At 42.3% G+C, this 22,758-nt stretch overlaps 1 protein-coding gene across 1 annotated transcript in view; it reads right to left on the bottom strand.

Moving 5' to 3' along the window:
• Window positions 1–1,879: 1,879 nt before the first annotated feature.
• The window catches only part of Skap2 (src kinase associated phosphoprotein 2), a 161,268-nt gene continuing 140,389 nt past the window's right edge, over window positions 1,880–22,758 (bottom strand). Inside the window, exons 11-13 of the mRNA XM_041640740.1 lie at window positions 18,474–18,586; window positions 4,473–4,573; window positions 1,880–4,017 (exon numbers count right to left, since the gene is read on the bottom strand). Of these exons, the coding sequence (XP_041496674.1) occupies window positions 4,481–4,573; window positions 18,474–18,586 (206 nt within the window). The 3' untranslated portion in view covers window positions 1,880–4,017; window positions 4,473–4,480. The remainder of the gene's footprint in view (window positions 4,018–4,472; window positions 4,574–18,473; window positions 18,587–22,758) is intronic.

The raw sequence follows: 22,758 nt of genomic DNA, 5'->3' as shown, positions 1-22,758 counted from the left end.
CTGGAAAGAGGAGCTGTATGTTTGTTCCAAGCTTCCCAGGGCCACCTGTGTCTCTCATTTGAAAGTCACACAACCTTGAACAAATGGCTAACGCAGTGCCATAGCTCAACTTCGAAGTCACTTACACTCTCACTAGGTTCCTGACAAACCTGGTGCTCACAATGATGTAGTCAGAGGACCAGCTGCTAAAGCCTCGGTGAAAAGGACTGCCTATGTACTGAAAGAGCATCCTTGGAAAGCAGGTTGCCAACTGCAGGAAGGTTGTGCGGTTTTGTTTCTCTTTCTGGGTACAGCGGTCAAATCCCCCCCACCCTTCTTTTTTCTGAGACAAGGTTTCTCTGTAGCTTTGACGCCTGTCCTGGAAGTAGCTCTTCTAGACCAGGCTGGTCTCGAACTCAAAGAGATCCACCTGCCTCTGCCTCCAGAGTGCTGGGATTAAAGGCATGCACCACCACTGCCTGGCAGATCCCCCACCTTCTTAAATCTCAGGTCTTAACCTACTGTAGGGTATCAAGTTGGCTCCCAGGTATTTTCTGAAGCATAACAGATGCCCTGCAGCATGCTACACCACATCTCAGGGCTGTATCTAAGCGGCGAGAGTAGAATGTACTGGTAAAACACGGAAGGGCCCCTCAAATGTGGCATGAATGAAATGCCATTTCATGTTACTGTCGTCATCACACCGCTCTGTGAGTGTGTCTGACATCAGAGGGATTCTAACAAACACTCCGGCAGTGGGTTCAGGACGGCGTGAGCTTTCTCAGATAGTGGACAGATTGCTATGTATTTGAACATGGGTTAAAATGGTAAGGGAAAAACAAGATCTGTTTTTCTGTATTTTAAATACTCAAGATTTTAGTGACAGACAATGTCACTATGCTTGACAAACTTTTTTTTACAGAATGTATGTATATATCTTCTAGCCTCTGCATGCAGCTGGGCCTCCCAAGCCTTGATCATGTTTTTATCTCATCATTCCTGCTTTGCCGTCTGGTTGAGGCTGCTCTGGATGGCTGCTCCACCTCTGAAACAGCCACTGTCCTTTGGCCCGGGGTCTGGGCTCCATCTCTGAAACAGCCACTGTCCTTTGGCCCGGGGTCTGGTGGCCCTGTGACCCACACTCACAAAGCTTCACTCAGCACCACTGACCAAGTTCAACTTCTCACACGGCACACACTTCCTTCAGGAGAGCCTCTGTCCCGTGACTGCTCTCGGAATCCGAAGCTCTGGTGTGTAACACAGCTCTGTTTCTAATCTTGACCCTCGGTGGTATCAGAGTCGGTGAGAGGAAAATCGGGAGAAGCTGCAGTAAAGCCTTACCTACAAACGCTGCAACAGCGACTGGAAGGGAGCTGCGCTGCTCGTGCAGGGCTAACAGTGTTCATACACTGACAGAAAACAAAAGACCCACATGTATCTGTTTTACCTACAGATGGTTGAAAAGTGATTCTTCCCTTATGATCCTATGTACTGTATGTAATTATCTGTAATTAAGTTATGATTAAAATAATCAGCTTAAAAGCAAGTATTCAGAACAACTGCTGGACCAGCCAACATTATTTTCCACAGAAAAATAAAACAAAACAAAACACCATGTCATATGCCACAAAGTGGTGAAGCGGAATGGAGTTAGCTGTGGTTAAGCGTAAACCCTATAGCAACGAAAGTCATTTGTATGATGCTTACTTCTTTGAATAAATTCAGATGACAGCCCTATTTCATTTCTTCATTCCGTTTGGAGGCCAGATGGCATTAGAATCATTTACTTCACCTTGTTGTGTTTAATTACTACAATCAACACACTATTTTCCAAATTAATCATAACAAAGTAATTTCATTAGTAACACAGCAGGCTGTTGAATTATTAGCATCATAACAGTTTGCAAACAATTAAACTTTATTTGAACCTTAAAAATTTGCAGAGTGGAACATTATTGTAAGATCTAATGGCAACAGAGTACAAATTCAGTACAGAGCAAACGATCAAGCAAAATGCTATATAAAATATGACTTACAATCACCTTTCAAAAAAATTAGCTCTCTAACTGTTCATAGAAAAACAAATAAAAGCTAAGCAAACATAATGAGAACATAACAATTAGCATATTTTCTAACAAGCTGCGTTGTTTAAATTCACATTAATGATGTTATTACGATCTTGAGGAGAATGTGATGTACTATCACGGGTGAAGAGAAACTTCCTCACAGCACAAGAACGAGTGCATCAAGTGAACAGAAAGCACCGACCAATCGCAAGGAACAGCAGTTTTTCTCGTCTCTCCCAATTTTAAAAGCCTTTGGTTCCAACCTTCTTTCTCCCATGTATATTCAGGTTATAAAAAGAACAAAGGCCAGAGGCGGTGCGGACAGAAGCAGCACCATGCTTCTGTACTGGAAATGCTGGCCATCAGTTGGCAAAGGACTCCCTCTCCTGGAATAACTGGAAAAGGAGGCAAAATCTAAGGGCTTCTCAGGCTGCCCGAGTGGGGGAGGGGTGCCCAAGTGAGTCCCCGTGCAAATGACGAGCTGCTGCCATCTCCTGGTCACTCAGGGTAAAGGCACACAACCTGCACCCACAGGCCAGGCTTTGGCTTTGCTTTTCAACCACACAGGCTCTGAAAGCCAGTCCACTGGAGCTCATTTCTATCTGCCTAACTTCTGCCACGGTGATTTTAACCTATTTAAATGGCACTCTAATGGGAAAAGGGTCCTTGTACAAATGCAATTTCTGAAGACTTGGACAAGGTTGGTTGGGTTTATTCACAACTCCTAAAGTTAAAGTTTTTTTCTTTTAGTTTTGAAACTGAGTGATCACAACATTTACAGAATAAGGTAAAATAAACACTCTCTACTATTGCTTGTAAACAGAGTTGTACAAAGACAGTGGAGACTTAAAATCCTATCAGTTCATTTGCATTCCTCTTTGAAAAGCTAAGCAAAAGCTAGGACCTGCTAAAGAACTATTCAATAGTAGATCACATCTACTGAAGAATATCCAACCACTGTGCATTTGATACAGAGTAAGGCTACCCTGGCACCTCCAGAGACAGCTCAAAGTACTATGATTTCCACTCTGTACAGAAGGGGACAGACAGGATTCTGCAAGCCTACCCACACAGCAACAGGAACCTATGCGGCACCAGGAACCTATGCTACCCTTCCATTCGCCTGCTGGTGACCGCTGCCTTCTGAGTCCTTCTTCTCTGCTGGGTCTGGAGAAGCACAGGAGACAACAGCGGGAGCGTGACAGCGTGGCAATAATGAGGCAGGAAGCTGGCAGCGCCCGTCATGCCCTCGCACTTTGAAAACACGCTCAAGTTGTTTATGCCATTGCATCGGTAGTAAAATGGGCTTTCTTATGAATCTTTGATTCTGTTAGGTTTAAATAAAATTATAGTAGAAAACACTGGCAAGCCCATAATCAAATTAAGATACTGAAGTACTTGCCCAAACCTAGCTCTGGTTTACATGTGTGTACCAAGTGACAGCAAGCTGCCACTTTCCCTCCACTTGAAATGCTATCCCCTTTTTTTCTTTCTTAACGGCAGGTAAACTAGCCAATTTGTACAACTTTTTAAAAAATGAAAACATGTTATTACTTTTTGAAAAAATTATTAAGTTGTCCACACAGCTTTAAAGAAGTCTTTAGTATCGACTCAAAACTTACAGTGATGAAATTATACGCAACACTAAGAATAACTGATGCCCAATGACGAAGAAACAGCAAACCCTCACTGGCAGCTTCAGTGACTAAAAGTAGAAGACAATCACCTTGAATTTTCCCACACAAACCAAATGGGCAAATTAATACTAATTATTATTTGAAAAACAGCAACAGGTCTTATATGTACTGCTTGTATCTAACTTAATCTGACATTTAGATTCCTTTAATGAGTAACTACATAGAATAGCAGAGGAGACAGGAATATTCAACCAAAGGAAGGCAGCTCTGTGTCTATCACTCAGGCTTTGGGGGTTTCCGAATCCAGAGCATGTGCAGACAGACAGAAGACTTCCCTGTGGGCAAAAAGGAAAAGTTGATTTTATAAAAAGTTTATTTTATTTTTTTCTTCAGTAGAAATGTTGATTTATTTTTCCTGCTTAGAAAAAAAACATAACATTTTAGCTGAACAAAAATGAATGTTTGCTCAACATTTCTCAATTTATCTCCTCAGAAGCCATAAAAGTGGCATTTGCTAGCAAGGACTCCTCTGAGAACACAGCTGGTTATTATCAAAGGACATTCCCTACATTGCCTGCTCGCTCCCAAAGGAAATTCTCTAAAGTTATTTTTAAAAATTAAAGATTAAGCAAAACAAAACACCCAAACCAAAACCCAAACAAAAACAGATTTGGGGCACCATGCTTATGTTATCAGAAGGCTACAAAGACTTGAAAAGGCAAAGCCTCAGAAGATAGAGACCTAGAGAACATAAGAGCTATTACAGAATATTGGATTAAAATGTACTTACCCGGACTCTCAAATATCATACATCTCCATTACGTAGGCTTTAGGCACCAAGCCAATGGCTCCCTTCATTTCTCCTACCCACCAGCCATATCTATTGTATTCCTAATTGAAAACAATATGCAGTATTAACCTTTAGGTTGATTTAAGCACAATGTTGCTTGTATGCAACTTCTTAGAAATGTTTCTTTTTATAAAGTTACAAGAGCTGGAGCTGCAAATGGAACATTTTCATCTTTTTTGTTTCTGGACAAACCAAAACCAAAACCAAATCAAACCAAACAAACAAACAAGCAACCCCCCCCACCCACACACCAGTCATGCTGTTGGCAAGTACAAAACTTGTTCATTACTCTGGCAGAATGCAGGAGCAGGGGCTCGTGTGAGGACACGGAATGCAGGAGCAGGGGCTCGTGTGAGGGCACGGAATGCAGGAGCAGGGGCTCGTGTGAGGACACGGAATGCAGGAGCAGGGGCTCGTGTGAGGACACGGAATGCAGGAGCAGGGGCTCATGTGAGGACACGGAATGCAGGAGCAGGGGCTCGTGTGAGGACACAGGATGCAGGAGCAGGGGCTCGTGTGAGGACACAGGAGAGGAGAGGTGCAGGAGCTTCTGGACTCCTAGTCTCTCCAGACAGTGCAGCCCTGTGTACTGGCTCCTAGCTTTAAGGCTAAAGGCAGGAAGCTGGGAGAACTACATACGCCTTCAAGAGGTTTATTATCTAGGAAGGATAAAAATTAACTTGTGCGGTGTGTGTGTGTGATGGCAAATTCATAATTTCTAATGAAATTTTGATGGTTTAGAATTCAGAAACACGCCCTTCTTAAGAAAATCTAATATATTTGAAGTGATAAAATGGTGAATAAACAAAGTAGTGAAAGTTCACAAATACCAAGACAAAATTATTCACAAGTGGATTTCTTGAAAATAACATCCCAAAGCTTTTGCTGTTTCTCTTAATTCCGGACTGCCTAAGCTTGGGTGGAGGATAAAGGTGATGTGAGGTCTGCTCACAGAATGGAAGATCAATAGGAAACAAAAGTCTCTCCAGGTTAAAAGACAAAATATTAATCTGTGAACAGAGTGACTGATGAGGTGTTCTGCACCTTACAATGTGGGATACACAAACCAAGCCCTCCTCTTCTCTGCTTTATTCTCCACTGACAGACACACCATTGCTTTAGGCATTGTGAACCCTCCTTAACTGGCCTCATATGTCTGCCAGATTGACTAATGTATTTTTATCTCAAATTTATTTATGTTTAGTGAGATACAAACAAGTAAAATGAATTACAAGTTTCAAGAACAATATCTTCCAAAAGCAATACTCTGCACAAGCATTAGGACCCAAATTTAATTTTTCATATAAGATAAATTTTTAAAATCAATCCCCAAAGTAATTCAATAGGTTCTGATTTTCCAACATCTGAGTCATAGATAAATGTGCATATGCACATTGAGTTATATGTGAGGAGGGAGGGTTGATAGGCATGCAGGCTTAACATTCATATTGATTTGTATGCTATTGACCATCACAAGGAAAATTATGCTATTCTTCAATACAAATGTAGCAACATTAGCATGTATGTATTGACAGACAGTCTACCTATAAATTAAAGGATAAAAAAAATCTATGGGTTCTTTTAAAGTGGTGGGCAATAGCAGAACTGGGCTTACTGGAAGAACAAAGGGAAGGAGAGGGGGCAAAACGGCTAACCCTGTTATTTCTTCTTCTCATATGGACGCAGCACTGGCTCTTGAGGCAGTGACTAAAGGTGTTGAATTTAAAAGTTCGCTGACTTGTGACCTTAGAGGACAAAACTGTCTAAGCAACGAGAACACTGAATCCGGAACTCAACGATGATGCGCATAATCTAGAAGAGGCACATTTATCAAAAGGAATACCCACTTACTGAAAGCTGGACCAGCAGTCATTGTACTCTATAGGAACCTAATAAAACCACCCCGATTCGGTGTTTAAGGCAATGAATGCAGCTGGAGCCTAATGCTTGAGAAAACAAACGTAAGTAAGCGTCTACAGATCAAAGGTCTGCACTGTAAGATACCAGAACGGACTAACAGGGTAAGTCTGAGTGTGAAACTCTTACCCAATACCAGTCTTTTTTTTTTTTTTTTTTTACTTATTACATCAGAAGAGCAAGGGTCTAGCCTGCCAATAGGAGAATAGCAGACCCAGAAAGAATCCTGTGGGAAGGCAGACCACGAACACAAACTTGCTATCAAGGAACGGGAATCCTTGGTCAGATTCAAAATACAAGTCAGGAAGTTCGTAGAACTTTATAATATTCTACTTTGGTGATAATCTGTGCTGTCATCTAAGGACCTCCTGAGAAGAGCATAAACCTTCAAATTAAGATCTCATTGACCAAGGGCAGTTGAGAGACTTTACTTGACCAAGTCTGGTCCTATATATGGTAGAACAATAGGGGCAATTAACTAGAAAGCACAGTAGCAGATAGCAAGGGGGGGGGGGCTTCCTCAGCTGTAAACGGATCCCTTACATGTAACATTCATAGAAAAGTGTTACATTACAGTAATCCTAAATGCTTCACTTCATTTAAAATAACAAAAAAACTTATAAAATACACACCTCATGAAAATGCTCTAAAAATATCAAATCTCATTCAGAAAAAACCAGAATATTCACTAAAAACCAGAATATTGTTTTATATTTATTAATAATAAAAATATAATACTCCCGTGTGAAATTAAGAGAGAAGATAAAATTGAGTGGGACGAAAATCCAGGAGGCAGATTCATGGCTGTGCACTGCAGCGACAAAGTAAGTCACGAGGCTGCAAACAGGAGCATGAGCCCCCCCTGAGCAACATGAACCCCAATGAACCATCTGCAGCCCATAAATTGGGGTGAAAATGCTCCTTGGCCTCTAACAGTTTTCTAAACCTCAGCCTCAAGATCCAACACTCTGCAACGTTTCCTTCCAAAGGACGAAATCGGCCTCTGTGCCCCAAACATACGTTATTATAAATGACCGACTGGTTAATGGTGGACACAGTGCCGTCAATAAATACTGTGTGGTCTGAAAATCCACATACTAATTATAGCATTGTTTCAGACAGTCACTGGTGGATTATTTAAAAGATACCTTTCAAACATTATTAATAAATAAAAAAGAAAATAAGAGAAGGGGGAGGTGAGTGGGGGAGAGGACAGCCCATACCAGACTGCCATCTAAATCTTGACAGGTTAGGAAACATCACGGCATCTGACGGCACTCGAGATCTCAGGTACAAGGTCTGCCATCTGGTATCCTTCACCCTCAACTGAATGCTAACATAGGCAAGTGACTACCTCAGGAGGATTGATAAAATAATGAAGAGTCCTTTAATCTACAGGAAACCATTTTAGTCAATTTATAAGAAATATTGCATCCCTTTGTAGGACGTGTAATTATTTTCTATTAATCATGCGCTATAGCGCTACATTATGTGGTTATTCTGTTATCGCTGGGAAGAGGCCTGCAGTCAGCTTCTGACAATGTTAGGTAATTACTAACACAAAGCCGCTTTCTGCTCCCGCAGTAATGCTATCAAGATCCAGAGGTGTAGTGATGCTTACTGTAGAAAAATAGCATTCAAAAGGAATTTGCTATCAGAGGAATGGATGGCTTCCAGGCAAAATGTAACATGGCAGTCAGAAGCAAAAAAAACAAAGCCAAATTCCCCCAATAATCCAGGAAATAATAGTGAGACGGCAATGCATGCTCGCAGTCCGACACCCACGTCACAACTGTCAACCCACTGACGTCATCTCATCTGTTTATAGCTAGTATTTACTGGGCGATGAATGAACATGGCTGTGCAGGAAGGCTGGGGAAAAGGACCAACTCTGATGAAGAGAAACAGACTTCGCCTAACACAACAGTAAACACATACTCACACTTGCCTATTGACTCAGTCTTCCCGCCCTGCTGGTGCTTTATTTTATACTTAAAGAAGATTCCCAAGTTTACTGAAATCCTTGTCGGTGCTGGGCCCTCCTTTCTCGAGCATGTTAATCTCCTTTCTGCAAATCAGACAGTGAACAAATGCTGCTTCACAGAAACCCGAGGCGCTGACGGGGTCTAGGGACGGTCAACAAGTGCTTCAAATGCCGGGCTGCTGCTGTGCCCTTTGTCGGAACATACATCCATGTTTCAGAACATGTGGAATCAAAGTAGCTTCATTTACAAAATGAACAGACTTCGCCTAACACAATATTAAACACATACTCACACTTGCCTATTGACTCAGTCTTCCCGCCCTGCTGGTGCTTTATTTTATACTTAAAGAAGATTCCCAAGTTTACTGAAATCCTTGTCGGTGCCGGGCCCTCCTTTCTCGAGCACGTTAATCTACTTTCTGCAAATCAGACAGTGAAGTATGGTGACTTTAAGAATCAATGGTTTACCCTTTATTTTCCATATATTCACTATGGTAAGTTTTTCTAATAGCAATGTGAAAACCAAGTCAATGTTTTAAATATAAAAGGTTTGCTTCAAATTTATCTTTAGGTGTGTGTGTCTGTGTGCGTGCGCATGTGTATTTAAGAACTTGTATGAATTCTTCTTTTTCTCATTATGTCAGTGGTTTCCTGACCTGCTGGAGGAGGATATGGGTATGATTGATTCCCATGGTTCTCCATGATACCCAAATCCCACTACTAGAAGATGTTTCCCAAAGCTCTGCTGAGCTCGCAATGGCTGTAGAATCCAGTTCCCTGGTTTATTATTTACAACTCAGGTGTGACTGAGTTCTCCCGATTCACAGAACTCTTTTTCTTTCTGCATCGTCCATTTCATTTACTAGCAGGAGAAACATGGATAAGCAAGAAGGCATCTAGTAAGAGTTTAATTCTCCTAGCAAGCTTCAGTTTACATCTCTGAGACCTGACAAACTGAATTTACATTTTTTCACAGTCGACAGCTACAACGGTGTGAGGTACATACGGCCATGCTGAGCAAGAAGGGACTCCAGGTAAAGCTCAGCAGAGGGGGCTGGAGTGTCAGGGCGTTTCCCCTGCCAGTTCCCATCTCCATGACTGCTCCTGGGTTTACCCACCCTGCCCAGCTGTCCCTGCTCCCTGTACTGTCACCCTTGCCCCTCTGATCCTACAGGAAACTGTGCATCTGTTCACTCTGCTGCTTAAAAACTGAGGCTCTCTCCTCAGGACAGTAACCACAAAATCCTCTGCCTAGCCTGTTCCCTCTGTAGCCCTGCTTCCTGTCACTTCTGTGGTCGGCTCGGTCGCACCTGCTACTGCATCCAAGCCTGCCTCTGTTTATGGAGCTCCCTTCCCAGGGAGTCCCCTCCCTTGGTCAAATCCTGTCCAGTGCCCAAGACTCAACTCAGTCACTCAGCTGTCATGATTTTTATGCTGAATTACTGGACACACACTACCACCTGTTACTTCAAGCTGAGCTTTTATTCCTCAGTGGATTTAACATACCTCAGTTTTACCCCTTCAAAGAACAAACTTGCTGAGGTCAGAGTTAAGACCTTGCTTTCTTCTCTATGCCCCATGATACTGGATATGTAATAGACGCCCCGTAAGTTAGACACTGGATAAAAGCCTGGACCCGTGCTCACATTGCATGGTGTACCAAGTGTCTAATTTTTAAAAAAATTCAAGTTCTAATAGGAGTACATGTTTCTTCATATATATTTATATAAAAGTCATTTTCCAAACACCTGTTCTGATCCATGACCAGGGAGCTCATGTAATCTGAAGTGTGTGGCTCCTGCCTGTGTCAGGCTGCTGGCTACTGTTCTCCAAAACACTCAATGAGATGCTCTGTCCAAAGAGCTCCCTCCTGATCTCCAGGAAGAAAGGTACCTGTCTCCTTTGGAACCAGAACCACCTAACTCTCTTTCTCTGAAGAAGTAAATTGAGTTGGATCAAGCACTGACAATGTCAGGGCAGAGCCCTGCGAAGGGGCAGTCGGTATCTCGGGGGAAGCATCTGTGCAATCGTCAGCCCATCTCCATCTTGAGTTCATCCTGCCTTCCCAGCTTGCTGTAGATGAAGCAGGTTCTTCTTGGCAATCTCCGAGCTGCTTTTGATTCTTCTGTTCCTCACTGGGACTACAATAATCCAACTTCATAGAAATCAATAAGTCTAATTATTATATACTTGGGTCCTTGCAAAATGTCCTTAATGAAATCTTCAGTTACAATTTTATAAACTTTTTGTTATTGTTGAGGTCATTCCCTGCCCTGTCCATTTTTTTTTTTGTACTTATTGGAAAAAGTTTCTGAGGCTCGATCACCCATGCATTCAGTCTAGAGACTCCTGTGTGAACACAGCATTTCAAAGCAGCCAATGCTGGGCTAAGTCAAGGCTCTCCTTTTTTGGCTGAAAGGAATTTCAGCTCCCCAGCTCTTCTGTTTTGAGTTTGGTTGCCAGGCAGCGCAGGCTCAAGGTACAAGTCCCACTGCAGAAACGCATCATTTGTGAAAGCCTTTGTGGATGTACGTCTTCCATCCTTGGTCTTTATTTGGTTTTCCCCAATTATGTTGAGCCTTAATTTCTTCACTTGTAAAGGCTTGCACTAATGGTCCCCTAGCTTTGTGATTCCATATTTTCTTAAGAAGTCAGAAGTCTTTCCTATTTTTAACTATAACTTAGTAAATGCATTTTAAATATCTGCCATTGTATTAGGTATTGGCTAAATACAAAAATACTTTAAGACGTGGTGTTTCTATCAGGAAGTTCAGAATGAAGGAAGGAGAGGCAGGGAGGACGGGAGAGGAGGGGCAGGGGAGAGGAAGTGGGAAGGGACGCTGGTAATCCTAATGTTGATTATGGAGAAGCACATGATTCTATGGTGGGGTCCTGCAACTTTTTGTAGGAAAACCATGAGTAATACAGGGTCTGTGCTTGTTTTCCAGGGGAGAGCAGATGTGGTTAAACCCAAGGCACTGGAGGGAAACAGCAGCCGCATAAGACAGGGAAGCCTGGGTTGGAAAGGTGATGGCTTGCTTTCCACACCATCCCTCTGCCTGCCTTTCAGAGCACAAGAGTTTATTTCTAGCGCACACACAAAACAAGCAAACACTTAAATACTTGTCAAATGAGCAAAGTGAAGTTCTAGTTTGGGCTCCAGTTTCCTAAAACCCTTTCTTAACCACCGCAGTGTGTGCTCCCTCCTCTCCCGCCTTCCCTGCAGAGATGCAGCCCAGGAGGGCGTTACTAGCAGTTCTGTTCTCAGCCTGGCTGCCTCTGCCACCCAGCTCAGGATCCTGCAAGGGAAGTCACTCAGAGCTTCCCTGGATCCAGCTCAGACTAGTATTCTGTACAGAAGGTGCTCAACAGATAGCTGTTGAGAGGGGAAAAAGGGATAATTTCAATCATCTATGTCTATGTTATACAGAATTGGGATGAGATATTTGCCATTAACCTTCTGATATAAAATGTCAAAAAGGCAACCTGAAGGTTCACATAGTGCCAGTATGGGAAAGAAAAGGGTGGGATCAGTGCTGAGTCCCAGAGAAGGCACTGACTAGCTGTGTCTGTAGGTAATTGCTACATAAAACCTTACCAGGCATTGACTTCCTAACCTGTGAGACTGAACCACAGATTCGTTCCTTAAAGTACCATGCAAACTGCACCACGCTCAGCAAGTGCCTGGGACACTGCACTGTGTGTCCACCTCCCATCACCTTCTCCTCCCTCTCCAGGAATTATGAAAGCAAAGCACCAGGAGCACAGCCACCAAGGCACCAAAACAGCACTCTGACCGCCGTCTCCGCTCTGCCCCTCCAGCTAACACAGCCCACAGTCTCTGGAAGCAGAAGCCTGGGGAAGGATGACCTCCACCATCTGGCCATTGTGAGAGGTACCATCCTGAGGCAGGTGGGTTGGGGCTGCCAAGAAAGGTAGCTGAGCTTGAGCCAGAGAGCGAGCCACTGACAGCTTTTCTCTGCCGTTCCTGCCCTGACCTTCCTAAATGATGGATCTGCAAGTGGTGTAAACTGAAAGAAAGTCTTCTTCTCAAGATGGTTTTTGGTCAGAGTGTTTTAACACAGTAACCAAAAAGCAAAGTAGATCTTGCAAAAAAAAAAAAAAAAGCAAGTATTAGAAGACTGGAACTTTTTCTAGTTTTGTTTTTGTTTCTTAATAGCTAACCACTCAACTATGAACACATGTCATTTGTTAATTTATTAAACACCTATTCTATAAGGCTTTTCTTTTTAGAGTTTGTTTTAATTACGTGTATGTGGGAGTTCAGTCACATGTGTGCAGTTGTCTACCTGGCCAGAGACATCAGATCCCCCTGGAGCTGGAGCTACAGGCTTCTGTGAGCTACTTGGAGCTGGGAACCACTCAGGCCTTGCAAGAGCAGTATATGCTCTTGATTTCTTTATGGCTAAACCCCAAGGTCCCTTAATCAACAATCTGTCTCGACTCTCTCCCACCTATCAATCATGCAGGAGGTTCTAGCTTCCTGTTACAGAGGTGAGGAGACATCGCAAGGGGGTAAAGGCAAAGCAAGCAACGGCACACAGGGCGTGAGTGAGCTCCTGATTTCTGATAGAGCTGGGGCAAAAGGACATAAGAGATCACAGACTGTTCAATTTAAGATTAAAAACAAAGATTAAAACATAAACAAGAAAACCCCACAATGTGATGCTTTTCTTCATGGCTCTGGTTTGCTTCTCACAAGCCTCGTTATTCAGCACAGAATTAAGCTCCTGTAGTCCCTGCCACCTGGGTACTTCTCACGGCGGCCCCTCCCATGCTACAAGGCTCACAGGAACCTCTGACACTGTCTTCTTGCTCATCCTCTTTCAAGTCCTTGCAAGCACTGGGCCACCAGCGGGCCTCCACAGCTATATTCCTTTTCACCCATCAGCCATGGTCCAGAAGAGAAGGCTGCCTCCGTTTTGTGGAGGAGGAAATGGGGAAATGTTTGAATATGACGCTTGCAAAAGCAGGAGTTCTGAGAGTGGGACTGGAGTAAGTCAGCCGAGAGCTTCTAAGGCTGGAGAGGCAGGCATGGAGGAGGAGGCGGGCTACATGATGCTTTGGGCCCTAGGACCCAGAGGAACAGTACAGAAACAGAAGGCTGTCAGGTCCAAGAAAACACAACCACAAGAGAAAAACATTCCTCCTTTTTAAAAGGCCACAGAAAAAAAAAAATAAAATAAATAAAATAAAATAAAATAAAAGGCCACAGAATTCAATGACACTTGGGGCTAGATCAGTGTCAACCACAGCTGACGCCATGATCTGTCCTGGTCACTCTTCAGAGGTTGGCCATCCTATTTGTGGTACCCTGAGCCATATGATCACAAATGACAACCTGGAATAACTAGATATTAAAACAAAACAAAAACCAACTTTGCGTTTCTCCTGCCAGTGAGACTTTTGATTCATTTATTTTATAGGTTCGAAGACCCGAAGCCATACGAAGTAAATCTTTGTATTCTAACAAGAAGCAAATGTTCAACACAGTCATAATTTACCAGTCACGGGGAAATATCAACCAAACACACATGAAGTACTGCCTACAACTCCAACCAGCACAACCTCAAATGCATTTTATTGTACATTCATAACCACCGTTTTATCCACTTTTCCTGTTTTGGTCTTAATAAATTATTTTTAAAGGTTTCAAAGCTAAAGTCATGTGTGCCTCTGATGAAAGGAAAGATCCTGGAGTCCTCAGTAGCATGCCTCGTTCCTGCAGAACGATAGCTTGTCTGTTTCTAACTCTAAACATAATTTATTGCTTGAAAAGTAAGGCTGAGAATGTGGTTAGCAATGTACTAACAAGTACAGATTGAAAGATAAACTGCCAAAGGATATAATACAAAGCAGCAAGCCAGGCCTGCAGGACCAAAGAGGAACATGGGCAGAAGAGTTGGCCTGCTGCTATGTGACCCGGAACCCACTGATGAAATTAGAATATTGCACAAACATGATTCCAGAAAAATACTATTAGCTACCAGATTGTGTCCATGGTTTGGGAAACATAAAATGGAGATACAGATAGTACAATATTTAGCATGATTTTCTAAACAACTGGATTCCAGCCAACAACTGAAATTAAAAATTAAAAGATTTCTACCTCTATCATGGCTTTTCCTCTCTTAAAAAAATCTGAGATCATGCTGTGTGTTCCAGAGTTAATTCACCAAAAAAACAGTTATCATAAAAATCACAAATTATACTTTCATCTGTCCCTGAAAATGTGTTGTCTTTTTTTTTGTAGGAGAAGAAAAAAGATTTTTAAATCTACATTGAAATACTGAATTATTTTTAACACATCTTTTAAAAAGTATCAACCTTATATGAAGAGAATGATAAAGCAAAAAGATACTGTCTTCATTTAAGGCGAACAGCATTTAGATTTATTATTAGTGAGGTTCAAAGGTTGAAACTAAGAAAATGCCAGCTACTTTGAAGGAGGAGCTAGCTCAGCCTGAGGGTCACATGACATCCGCTAATTGGAAAACGTTAAAAAGGGAAGGGGAAAGGCAGGGTGTCTGCCTGCTCTCCTTTATTGCAACACTTGATTTTTACTGAAGAAAAAAAAGGGTGGCGGTGGTGGTTAAGATCTGTATAACTCTCAAAAGAGGCTGAAAATGTGAGCCCCCCTGAGGCTAACTGAGCACACTGCTGACAGGCCATCAAGGTTCCATGAAAAAGAAAGGAGGTAGGAGGGAAGGAGAGAGAGAGAGAGGAGGAGAGAGAGACGAAAGGGAGGAAGGGGGAAGGAAGGAAAAAAGAAATCTAAAAATAAAGCTGTATTCCATAGAGCTGTATAATGAAAATAGTCTAACTGACAAATTAGTGAAATGTTTTTAATCATTATTTTTACAAAAGTAAAACACTCTTCATTAGAAAGCATGACATTTAATTTTTGATTTGTCTAAATATTTATATTAAAAGAACATATCTTTCCTTAAACTATTTTGTGTTGCCTATTTAAAAAGGGCATTCAAAACCGACAAACTTGTGGGAAGTAAGTCAAATCGGTGGTAATATTTCAAATTAAAAGTCAATACATTTCTAAGATTAAGTACCATTTCTTTAAACTCTTTTAAATGGTTTTATTAAAAACGTCTCAACACTGATTTCTCACAAAGTATTCATTTTCTATGTCTCCACAAATATTATGCTAGATTCCTTAAAATATATTCTTCCTGTGTATACAGTCTCCACACAATTCAAAATGATGAACAAAATTTTTCATGATTAATGCTAATACTTTATTGACATGAAATGGGAAAGTAATAACCCATAGCTAGATTTAAAGTTGAATTAATGACACCATTTTGATCGTGCACATTAGCTACAATTACCTGCACCACTCATTCTGAGCCACTAGATGGTGTAAAAAAATAAATTAAAATGGTAAAAATTGCATACCATCATCACAGAAATCTAGATAATACTCTAAGACTAAACAAATTTCTAGGCATATAAAACAGTAGTGATTTTTATACTGCTTATACTTTTAAAAAATCAAATTCAATGTTTATTTAGTGTGTGAACAACTTTTGGAAGTCAGCTCCCTCCTTCCACTGTGTGGGCCTCAGGGATTCAATTCAGGTTGTCAGGGTAAATGCAGGCACTTTCATCTGGTGAGCCTCTCACCAACCCAACTGCTTTATCCTTCTGAAAACATACAATACTGGTCCTATCTTGATCCAGAAATTCATTACTTTCTTCTGAAAATCTTGAGGTCTCAATCTGTTTTTTCAAGCATTTGGAAATCAAACACAGTTAAGGTATTAACGTAAGGTCTGCGTTTGCCAACGTCTGGATAGGACTGTGAGGTTACAGCAATGAAAGGACTGGCGAGAGAGGCCCTGGAGTCCCTGGAGTTCCTTTCTGAGCCCGCCCAGGGCGAGTACTCAGTCCAAAGCAGGCAGACTGTCAACAGCCCCAGCAGTCTGCGGATGTGGGGATTGTCAGGGAGTGGGGCAGCTGTTCTCTTTATCCTAACCATGCACCCCACTCATTCTCGAGGTCCACAACTACTGACTGCAAGCACTAAATCACTTGGCTCTTCTTTCAAAAAACCCAAATTAGTCTCAGCTAAAATGCCCAAGAGACTGACTAACGTTGGAACATCAAGCCTTGTGAAGCTCTGGAGAAGGAGGACAGTTCTCTCTCAGATAACAGTTTTAAAAATGTTCAGACAGAAGTGAACACCGCCCGGGAGTGGGCTGCCTCTAACCCAAGCTCTTAAATCTAGATTTATACAAAAAATTACAGTCTCTACAAAACAGGTATCTGAGGACTGAACCTCTACCCTCAGCACTCTGGAAGCCCAGCACACACAAGGACTACACTTTTAATTTCACATGGACAGGGAATGGTGGAAGGGAGGCAAGCCCATGCTACTCATGAAAAAAGCCTTAGAACAGATCCACGTGGGCTTTGCAAACTCCATATGTGCAAAAGGGGCACAAAGGCTATGCCACCAACCCCTAGAAACTGAAATTTTAAAGAGAAATTAGTCAACTTTGTAATTTTATATGCTTGCAGCCAAATTGGTTATGATGGGAGTTCAAGACCAGTCTGAGCCAGTTAGGGAAATGACGGGGTGGGACCGAGGCTGAGGCACTAGGTGAGCTGTAACACTTGATTAACAGGAGAAAGACCATGGGTTCAATCCCTGGTAGGGGCAGTGGGTCATAGTGGGGCTGGTTCCTTACCTGTGGCTTCCAAGAACTGGATGTGTTTTTCTGGGAGCAACAACAAATAATAACACACCAATGAGCAGGAAAACTGTGTGAGGAGCCGTGGCTTTGGACATCTTAATAAGCTGTGATCGTTGCTATCTGTATTAAGTTATTTTAAGTATTCTTTAACCTACAAGTGCTTATGTATTCCTATGGAGTTCCTGGTGCCTAGAATGAGTCCTGATATTGTGAAAACTCTACTATGGTATGGAATTAAGTGGGAGGGAAGGAAAAAATACTAGTCTGAATCAAGTCTTAGAGCTCAAGTGCTGCCTCTGCACTTGTGACTCGGGTTCCTTTGTAGAACCAAGAACAAGTCCCATCTTCATTAAGATACCCACTCTAAGATTCTATGACCGCTGGGTCAAGATTTTCTGTGCCAGCCATACATGTGACCTTATTTTCAAATGCCCATTGTATCTGATAAATCTTATCCCTCTAAAATATCTAAAATATTTCTCAGATCAATTATATAAAAGTGTTAGACTGATAACCTGTTTGACATTTCCCAGCTTATATTCAAATCATTTCCACTCATTATTTGGGGCTAAGATAGTCTTAAAATTTAGACACTTTTTTAAAATTCCTATGGTATGGTAGGAAAAATTTTTAATGAAAATAAAGACAGCTCATACACAGTAGCAGGAGTGAGTGTACCCTGAGTTTTAGAGCTGACGGGTTCTGCAGCCCTGCGTCTCCAAAAGTAGAGACGAAGATTCTTATGAATATAAAGATGAGTCTGTGGCCACATGCTTTGCCACCACACTTACAAATACAGTGGTTCAACTTTAAAAAATTACCTCAACATGTCTGAATAGAAAAGCACTGCCTGTAAATTGTCGGAACACCAATGTGTTTACACAAAGATGAAAAACTTCTTCTATAAACACAATGCTTCCAGTGGAGAATGGTAGGCAAACTCAGAATAAGCACACAGAAGAATAAGAAGGAAGAAGCAAGAAAAACATTATTAATAACCCAATACCTTACAATGTTAACTTTCACATAAGTATATTGTTTCTGGAGAAGGCAGTAGCGGACGCCTGCCAAGGGCTGCAGTGATAGGTAAACACACTGCTAAGTTGAATCCTGTTATCTGATTGTGTTTAAATTCTGATTATATTTCACTTGACAAAATAATTAATTATTGCGAACTCCCAATTGTTAACAAGAACCTAGAAGAATTCCGATTGGCATTTTTCCCTCGTGTTATAAGTTCAAGCGCAGGGGAACTGAGCTATGTATTCCCTCGTGACAGTTATCATTTTGGGGGTACTTTCTTACCTTGCTAAGAATGTAAATCACATCACCACGCTTAAAGGACAACTCATCAGAAAGACCTCCAGTACAGTCCCACAGACCCTGGTAAAAATTGGCATAATCAGTGCTTCTATCTCCTAGAAAAAGAAAGAGAAAGTTGGAGTTATGGCTTGAACCAACAGAAATGAAGGGACCATCCCAGACTGCCGGAAAGTCTAAACAGCCCTGGTCTGAATCACAGAACCTCCTAGTGAACCCACAAGAGCCCTTCCTCTGAGCATGTTCATATAGATAGTTTCAGAAAGGTTTGGTTTCTCCTGCCTCCCTCTACTTCCATTCTTAACCTAAACCCTGCAGCGATGGCATTCACATCAGAACAGCACGACACTTTCTGTGTGTTTTTATGAAGCCCTAAGCCTCCTTGCCCCATGTTCTGAAGAACGATTGGCCTACGGCATAACCGGCAGTATCTATGAGATGGGAAGTAGCCATCTCACAGAGTTTAGAACACTTGATAGCAGCGATAGCAATAACAGCAGACTTCAGTACACAAGTATAAGTAAAGCATCTCTACCCGACATCTCTCAGAGTTATCTCTACGATGGTCTTGCAACTCTGAAACTGCCATTACAGCCTTTTGTCAGTCAGGTCTAGGACGTTAGGCTCTGAATAAACATGCGACATAGAGTGGAGCGATCAGCTCATCCTTCTGGCGGCATAAGCACAATGGATGTGATGTGCTCAAACTGCCATACACACCATTAACTGATTGATTATTTAGTGCTCTCTGCTCTGTAGTACTGCAGTAACTGGGTAACAAATGCTTTGTCACTCACAGTGCGGGTCTCCCGGAACACAGCACACAGTTAAATACACTGGGTGCTTTTGTTGCACTGAGAACTGCTTCCTGTTTTTAATTTCATGATAATTGAGTTTTGATGAGTTCAGGAAAAAAGAATGTAAGTAATATCACTAAGACATAAGATGTCCGTGTGTTCGCTAGCCAGGCAGAACACATGTGTGCTGACAGCTTCCATCTCTGGAATGTCATCTTCGAATCTGAGGGGATAATGTGGAGATGTATGCGAGATCAGGGCTGTCATCCTAGTTTTGCTAGATGGCTTTCAAACAGCAGGCTTCTTGGCCATCCCAACACAGCGAGTCACATTAGCATGGTTAGCCAGTGTTGGTTTTCATAAAGTATTAATTTTAGAAGATTTAAAATTCTCCTTAAGGTCGTTGACATTTCTTTTTTAGAAAAGAGCATCTGGATAACACGGGCTCTAAGTGTTCTAGGATGCGCCTTTGCAACTACATTTGTGAGGAGGAAACAACAAGGACTAGAAAATACAGCCTAACAGAATCCCCCTTCATTTTTATTTTTAAAAATTGGAAGAGAGAGGACAATGGGGGCGGCAGGACAGGATGGGAGGAGGAGGCAGAGAGACAGACATATTGGCTTCTCCACTTCGCACTTGGGATTAAAGCACTAAAACCAGCAGGGATGCGTGCAAGTCCCGGAATGCAACCAAGAGCTAACAAAGCTTCTGGCCACCCCCATCATACCACCCCCACCCCCAAGCCTGTATTAAATAAATTCTGTAAACGGACACTAGAGGGCACTCCAGCTGGTCAGATATCTCCAAACATTGTCAATTTCTTTTTTTTAAGAAAAAAAAATCACTTAATAATAAAGTGACTGATTTCTTTTAAAAACCACTTATTTAGACAAATAGAGATTTAGAAGTTGAAACATTCCTGTCAGATTAAATCAACTACTAAATGGGTCAAATGTTGCACCCCATGCAGTCTGTCAGTGTCAGCTTGAGAGTCAAGGAATTGGAGCAGAGGGGATGACATCATTTCATAGTGAGGCCCTCCACACAGTTCCAGCCAAGAGGCAGAAGGTCTAAATAACTGGTTTTCCCAGTAGGGGCCAGGCCGTGTTCCCATGCTGCTCAGCCTTAGGCTTGGTCCGAAGACACGAAGAAACAGACTTGGACTAAAAACTAAAGTCAAGATTTTTGGCTGAGCCGTGGGATCCCAAAGGGTCCCCAGCTATCCAGGCAGTTCCTCCTTCTTCAGACCCTCTCACAAGACTTTTCATTTTATAGACTTTTTTTTTCAAATAGGGATAGGGAGGAAAGGACGAAAAGAAAAGTATATGGTGATTTCTAATACATACTCTTATCACTTTGGGCTTTCTCTTCCCCTGGATACACTTGGAGAGACTCCCATTAACACTAATGGGAGTTATAGAAGCGGGCAAGGGAGAGACCCCCACCGTGTGCAGGACGCAGCTCTCCCTGGATGTGCATCAGGAACACTTCACTAAACCTCACTGCTGCGTGGAGGCCACAGAGTCAGGGGTGGGGCAGTGCTGGGAAAGATGCATTCTCAATCAAGCTTTCTATAATCCTGCTGCTGATGGGACCCAACAGCCCACCTCAACTCTGTGCCCCGCATGTGAGCACTGCTGAAGACCCCTGCGTGTACTGAGCAGCTAGATGTAAATATGGTGGAGATTAAGTCTTGGTGTGAAGAGAAAGCATCGACAATGGGGAGGGGGCCCATCTCCTAGGGAAAGAATGCAGGGCATAAGAAAATGAGGAGCAATCTTGTTTGTGGAAAGTAGGAAACTCCTCTTGTTTATCGTTAAAATGTACGTGTGTCTAAACATACACACTCAAAAGTCGTGTAGAAATACAGAGTTGAAAGAATCACAAAAAAAAAAATGAGCACTTTTCCCCTATGCCCTGGAAGATAATCCGTGTGAGATGTTTTTGCTTTGCTTTGTGGTGATGGGGACCCAATGCAGAGTGTTGCATATGCTGGTCAAATACCCTCCTGCTGAGGAACATCACTGCCCCCAAGATAGGCATGTTTTATACTCTGGAACATTCAGAAGCACAGTTAATGTGGCTCTGCTGTCTACCTGTGGGTTAGTAGCACTCTAGCCACACCACAGCCAATATTTTGAGAATGACCACACAAAAGTTCACCTTGTTATGTGCGCTGTCCCGAGGGACATGAGCTAGTTTAAAAGAAGGTAAAAAATTAAAAAAAAATAAGTTAGCTAGCCTTTGAAAAATTTAGACAATGTGGTCTTAGAAACTTAATAAAATGATATTGAGCAAAGCTAACAGAATTGTTACCAAAGTACAAACTGAAGATGTGAACACCAGACACTCTACAAAGGAAGATTACAGAAGACAAGAGGACAATGAGTGACACACGGTGACGTCACTGGAGACCCTCCTGAGTACCGCAAACTGGACAAGCATTTTACAAAGGGAAGCATACTTTTAATAGTGTTCAAAAAAATCAAGCAGAATCATCTGTATCCCTATATACGTACATGATCTGTGCAAGATCGATAAAAGTGAAGTGACTTACAGGACAAAAGATGAACTCAGATTTACTTTTATATTTTACATTAGAACATGATCTTTTTTTTTGTAAAATTAGTCAATGTAAAAAAATACATAACATTCTTGAGTAAGGTTAGAAGTTCACGTCATGTGATGCTCAGCAAGATAGCAACACCCTTGTCAGCTCGACGCCCTGTGTGGCAAGCATCTAGTCACTGACAGCACAGGCATGAGCAAAGGTCACCACTGTGCAGAGGACTGAACTGCGGCTTGAAAGCACGCCAGGGCACGAGAGATAAGAAGGATTGTAGTGCCTTCTGGCTACGGCACGAAAAGCACATCTGCGCACTGGATTCCTTTCCATAAAGCTGCAAACATCTGAAGCATGGCCACTTGCACTGTGGAAGGTCTACCTACCAGGTGTGTCGGCCTTCTACACATGCTCAGGTTTTAAAAAGAAACCTACGTGCTTTTGGTGGAAGCTTCGTGATACATAACTGAAAATATAAATACTGAGTTTACTAGCAAGCACAGTGCCCTGGGCTTCGCTTGCTGCCAGGTTTCACAGCTGTTTCACCGGGCAGGAGTGCTAACATCTACTGACTGTCCTTGTTTCCTTTCTGAAAAAAAGCAAACCCAAGCCTTCTGCAGCAACCTGCTCCTGCCTTCCTGTCCAGGTCCAGAATCAGGCCTCTGCTTCCTTTCCATATGTCACAGTAGGAAGGCCTCGGGAAAGCTACTTCCTGAACACACACTGCTTGTCCACCCTGCTTCTGACAGCTCAAAAGAGTGATGGATGGACAGATCAGCGAGAGGAAGGTGACCTGAGCTTCAGCTCTTTACAGGACCCGGGGTGACAGGGCAGACCTCGCCCCCGCTGACGTGTGGCTATAAAGAGGTGTAAAGTCCTGATAAGAAGGCAGCCATCTCTTCCCCCA

The sequence above is a fragment of the Microtus oregoni genome, unplaced genomic scaffold (assembly GCF_018167655.1).
Source record: "Microtus oregoni isolate MIOR12 unplaced genomic scaffold, Mior012 000064F_ref0000363, whole genome shotgun sequence".
Classification (NCBI taxonomy): domain Eukaryota; kingdom Metazoa; phylum Chordata; class Mammalia; order Rodentia; family Cricetidae; genus Microtus; species Microtus oregoni.
The sequence above is the reverse complement of the archived record's forward strand: the minus strand, read 5'-3'. Positions and strand labels throughout refer to the sequence as shown.